This window comes from Hordeum vulgare, chromosome 7H, assembly GCF_904849725.1.
Source record: "Hordeum vulgare subsp. vulgare chromosome 7H, MorexV3_pseudomolecules_assembly, whole genome shotgun sequence".
Classification (NCBI taxonomy): domain Eukaryota; kingdom Viridiplantae; phylum Streptophyta; class Magnoliopsida; order Poales; family Poaceae; genus Hordeum; species Hordeum vulgare.
Genome location: NC_058524.1, coordinates 627908889 through 627914579, shown reverse-complemented (window position 1 = coordinate 627914579; position 5691 = coordinate 627908889). Strand labels below are relative to the sequence as shown.

General features: G+C 41.1%; 1 protein-coding gene across 1 annotated transcript; it reads right to left on the bottom strand.

Moving 5' to 3' along the window:
• Nucleotides 1-257: 257 nt before the first annotated feature.
• On the bottom strand, nt 258-5328 carry LOC123412922 (1,4-alpha-glucan-branching enzyme, chloroplastic/amyloplastic-like). Its single transcript, XM_045105882.1, has 7 exons — nt 5113-5328; nt 4940-4999; nt 4435-4639; nt 4257-4326; nt 3742-4008; nt 2768-3635; nt 258-775 (listed from the first exon to the last, which is right to left on the bottom strand). Exons 1-7 carry the CDS (start codon nt 5200-5202, stop codon nt 419-421), a joined length of 1917 nt encoding a protein of 638 aa, XP_044961817.1. The 5' UTR covers nt 5203-5328; the 3' UTR covers nt 258-418.
• Between the last annotated feature and the right edge of the window lie 363 nt (nt 5329-5691).

Sequence of the window (5691 nt, the reverse complement as noted above, 5' to 3'; positions counted from 1 at the left end):
CGAAGACGAATTCACAAAAAAAAAAGAAAAACCGACGATGTGGCATCACACGTGGACTTGGCAATCGAGACCCATATATCAGAATGCTCACAAATAATAGAAAAGGGTAAAATGTGGCAACATTTTTTTTTAAATGGGGTATAATGGATGAAATTCTCTTAAATGGGGTAATTAGTGTTAAAACTGTTAAACTTAGGGGTAAAAAACGGAATTCACTCTAATCGATAACCCATTTTAATCAAGAATATGCAATAAACTATCACAAAATTTGAATTGACTATTACAAAATTTGGAGAGTGAGTAATTTCTGGTACATCCCGTATTACACTCATATATGTTTGACATACATCTAAGAGGTGCATGCACACACATCCTCACATGACAAGTCCACAAAGAGAATCAGCATTTCAACTAAGATTTAAGAAGTGGGATTACCCTGAGCTCCGGATAATAGAAGCCGAAGAATCTGGTCGGTCTTCGCTTGCTTCTTTTTAAATTCCTCCATCTCTTGTTTGGTTCGGGTGAGGAGAGCATCCGATTGCTCTATTTGCCTCCTCATTATGTCAGTTGCATCTCGGAGTGCAGCTGCGCTCTGTCTCTCAGCCAACAGTAGAGCCTCAAGAGCTTGAATAGTTGGCGACTTTGATGGATTTGTCTCTAATTGGGCATTATGTCGGAACGTGCTTGTGGCACTTCTGTGTGATGGTATCTTAGAAACGACATCAAAAGTTGATCTTGGGGTCGTCTGTTGTGCAGTCGTATTTTCAATTGCATCCTATTAAGTTTCAGTTACTAGACATGAGTAGGGTTCAAATAAGTTACAATGATGTATCATGCAAAACTAACTTTTACATGGTAAATTATACATTAAATATTTTGCATCTTACAACTAGACATGGAAAACTATATATATTTCTATACTTCAACTAGCACTAGTTGAACATAATCTAAAATGATACTGAACTGCAAAACGGCTTATATTAGTGTACAGAGGGAGTAATAATTTGAAATGGTACAAAAGATGATAGCATGTCGAAGCCTAACATTGATACATACATGCATTTTTTTTTAAATGAGGAACAAAGCCCCCGGCCACTGCGTCAATTGATGCATGCAGCCATATTATTAAACAAAGTTCAAGAACAAAGTCTTAGATGGATACATACATGCATGACGTGTCAAAATAAAGGGCGCACAATTAAACATGGAAACATAGTGTGCCTTATACTCCCTCCGTCCGAAATTACTTGTCGCACAAATGTATAAAAATGAATGTATCTAGAACTAAAATACATCTAGATACATATATTTCCATGACAAGTATTTTCGAACGAAAGGAGTATAAACTAGTCGGGTCATCATGCATTGGAGATCCACATGTTTCACATGAGACTTGTAAAAGTTGGATTTCATTACAACATAAGCGACTGCTACAAGCATCGGCAAACTCAGTTTGTGATTCAGACAAACAAGCTATTGAACTATTATGTGTGCAACTCATCTACTCCCTCCGTTCCTAAATATAAGTCGTTTTAGATATTTCACTAGAGGACTACATACGGAGCAAAACGAATGAATCTACACTCTAAAGTATGTTTATATGCATCCGTATGCAGTTCTCTAGTGAAAACTCTAAAAACACTTATATTTAAGAACGGAGGGAGTATAACGCAATTGACCAGATGGTTTTTTCATCGTCGGGTATCACATGCACATATTGACACTGGCAATTAAGAATTGTGTTTCTCTATAAATTACTCAGATAATTGTCAATGGAGATCCTACAAATCATAGAGAGTAGAGTGAAGTGCGCAAACATTTCTTTATGCTGCCTATGATTGTTCAATCTCACTTAAACGGGTGGCGATGTTTTAATCATTGCCGCAGCTAGAGTGTCTACCAAATAAACAATTGAAGAACCAACCCATCAAAGAAAAAAGAAGGAACCCTACCCAAGCACACTGCCAAACGCGCCACATTAAAGAAGGAACCCTAGCCAAGCAAATATACCCATCATACATTGAACCAAATGAAACACATAGGTTCACTACAGGAGAACTCCTCTTGTTCTTATAACATCCTTGGAGATGTTCACCGCATCCCGTAGTTCCAAATCTAGGTCTTATACTTCACCGTTTCTCCTCTAAATTTTGCATTTCGGTACGACTAATTACAAATCTAATAAAATAGTTTGAATGGATGGCAACAAATGAATAGACCAATAGGGATACGATAGACTTTTCCTTTTCTAGAAAGGATTTTCAACACCTTATGTGTGTGTACTTCTAAAATTTAACAACACTTAGAAAACCAAGACCTTAGAATATACCTTGCTGGACATCAAATGGATGACTATGCTTTGTTGCTTGAGTTTAGGATTATGAAATATTCACAAACACAGAAAAAAAATATCGTCAAACATTCATTATGTCATGGTTTTAAACATCATCATTGGCCTAAGGACATGACACAAACTTGTTCTAACATGATAAAGAGTTTATATACAATAATACAAGGGGGGCATGTATTTACAAGATAATATCCATGCTTCACTCTAGGATCGTTTTGCTTCCTCGAGGTGACAGCTCCAAAAAAATGTTTTGCTTCTCCAGTTGCCAACTAAAAGGACATCTCTAGCCCCTAAGTGGGCTTTGGCAATAATGATGGATTATTGGGGTACTAATGGTAACCTCAAGTAGATGGATTACTGGGGTACTACCCCCCAAAACATGCACTCATGCACAACAACAAATGAGAGAAAACGTACCTGATCTTCACTCATGTTAGTCAAAGTCTGTGATATTCCACTCATTGGAAATTCATAGGCATCTTTGTTCTTAAAGTAGTCGATCAATCTATCTGGAATAGCCATAGCCTGGCGATAGTCAAACCCTACTCCACCTTCATCAACCAGCTGACAAAGAACTGGCATGCCAGAAACATCTTCTGCAATAATAGTTGCTTCTGGCAGGAGTTTGTGTATTAAATGGTTAGCCAACATCATGTAAATAATTGCTTCGACATTGGTATCCAAACCAAAATACTCCTTATAATTTCCAGTGAATGTCATATTGATGCCATGGTGATTGTATAGCATGGATGTAACCCCATCAAATCTGAAGCCATCAAACATGAATTCATCCATCCAATATCTCAGATTGGAAAGAAGAAACCTTAATACCTCCCAATTCGTATAGTTGAACAGACGGCTATCCCACAGTTTATGATAGCCCCTGTCTCCTGTGCAAAAATATGACTCTTGTGCGCTTTGTCCAACATCATAGCCATTTAGACCATCCGTCACATTTTTGCTTGCATGGCTATGGACAACATCCATTAGAACACGCAATCCTAAACTATGTGCCTTGTCAACAAGATATTTGAGGTCCTCTGGAGTGCCCGATTTGCTGCTAACCGCGAAAAAATTCGTCACGTGATACCCGAAAGAAGCATAGTAGGAATGTTGCATGATTGCCATTAGCTGGACCGTGTTATAGTTTTTCGCCCTTATACGTGGTAACACATTGTCTGCAAATTCTCTGTAAACTTCAGGCTTTTCACCACTCATCCCCACATGTGCCTCATAGATACGTGGAGTATCAGGCTTTTGTGGCCGGGGATGCTTAAACACATACCTGCTAAACAAAGATAAAAATATCATGTCACGGCAGAATTTATTTTACTTTATTTTAATTGGGTTTTACTTAAATATCCTGCTCTCTCGAGTTACTAAAGGTAGACCTTTCACTAGTTGGTGGATCCCAATGAACACCATCGTAAGGAGCTCCAAATTTAGAGGTATTAACAATTGCATAACGAATCCACGCAGGAATCCGTTCGACCCATACTTCATCGTGCCTAAATCGAAATTTAACCTTGGAATTGTGAGGTATGGCAGGTTTCCCATCGACATGAGGAATCTTGATTGACCAGACGCCAAAATTATCCTTGGTCATCATGTGCTCAGAGCCATTCCAGTTGTTGAAGTCACCAACAAGTTGTGCTTCCCTACACCATAAAGTAAAGACTTGCAAATAAGTACATGGATCTACTAAAGATAGTGAGAAGTAAATATTGTCAATTAGGACCATGATCAGAAAAGGGAAAGCATTTTTCATATATCTTAACTTTTTTTTGTTTTTGCTGGGATCATATATCTTAACTTAACAAACCAGGATAGTCTCATCAGCATTTAGTTATATGTTAACCCAGGCCCATTAACAAGTAGTTGCATGACAATATATATTTGAACTTACATTGCTGCAGGGGCCCATTCCCGGTATACAGTTGCGCCAGGTTCTGTGTTGATCCCAAACTTCAGATAGCCTAAGTATGTACACACCGGAGGCCAGAAACACAGAGCTTATAAGTGTGTGCTTTTGTGCTGTGGGCGTTGCAAGTACTAGCATTTCGAATGCATGAACAAAAGCTAACCTTTGGAGAATTCTTCAAGGCTTCCCTCATGTTTCTCAATCAAATGTTTCTGGTAAAGGTACCTTCTCATCCTATAATTGAAGTGGTTCTTGAATTCTGCCAACTTCGGATCCAGATCGTATATGGGAAGGTGGCCGACACCATCTTCTGTTGCCACAGTTTTGTTTTCCCGCGCAGTCTCGGCAACATAAATTCTGCTATTCGCCTTTTGTAGTATATGAATCACAGTTGGATCGAGCAGCAGATTAGAACTGAACAAGCAGCAGAGATACACAACAGGTAATCATGGAGCAGAGGTTATACTATGTGCTGATTGAAATCAGACATACATAAAGAAATTTGATTGAAATCACATCCACTTGTTGAAACATTGCAGACCTCTGATGAGATGAGTGAACGTATTCAGGCTTATCAGCAGTAGCAATTCTTATTTACATAATCACCATCAGATTCCTGTTTGGTCATAGAATTCCAGCGAATCTGGATAAGCAGAGAAGAGGTTTACCTTCAGTGGAGACGGCCAGCGGAGTGAAGAAGGCACATTGCCGCCGGCGCCGGAGCCACCCTGCAGGCGACCGGTCGCACATCAGAGCCGTCAAGAAAGAAACTCGCCACAGGAAAGCAGAAGGGAGAAGGTTAAAATAATACTTTACTAGAACAGAACAGATCTCGGCTCACCCGGATACCCGGACGGGGCCGGACCGCAGCCGGATAGGAGGGGCGCGGCGGGACGGAGGGCGGGGAGGAGCAGGAGGCTAGGCACAGCATCGTCGTCCACGGCACGGAGGGTTGTCAGCGTCGGCGGAGAATCTCCACCGGGGCTGGTGGCCTGCGCGCTTTGAAGCGGCCGGAGACGGAACGGAGCTAGGAGAGTGGAGCGGTGCGGTAGCAACTGACGAGGGGATGGCACGAGGAAGACGAGGCAGATCTGTTGGCCTGGCGAGCAGGGTGCCACGTGGACGGTCGGGGAGTGTCCGTGCGTAACGTGCCGGCGGTAAAGGCAGTGAAAAGGTTTGGGCCCACCAGCCTTCATCAGTTTGCGACTTTGCCTCAAAAGTCAAAAAACAAGAAACACTTGCAGAACATCCCTCCAAAAATAGAAAGTACAGGAAAGTCCATAGTGTTTTGGAAGCCAATTGAGAGGTACATCGTGGGCGGAGCCAAAGTCGTTCTGGCGATGAGACGTCCCCGTATTCTTTCTATCGTGGAAACGCTGCTTGCCGACGATGTCGTTGAGACACATCGATCACAGACACT

Coding starts and splice junctions, on each gene's coding strand:
- LOC123412922 (XM_045105882.1), bottom strand. CDS start 5,202: ATGCTGTGCCTAGCCTCCTGCTCCTCCCCGCCCTCCGTCCCGCCGCGC. Junction 5,000..5,112: donor GGCCCCGTCCGGGTATCCGG/GTGAGCCGAGAT, acceptor GGTCGCCTGCAG/GGTGGCTCCGGCGCCGGCGG. Junction 4,327..4,434: donor CCTTGAAGAATTCTCCAAAG/GTTAGCTTTTGT, acceptor GTACATACTTAG/GCTATCTGAAGTTTGGGATC.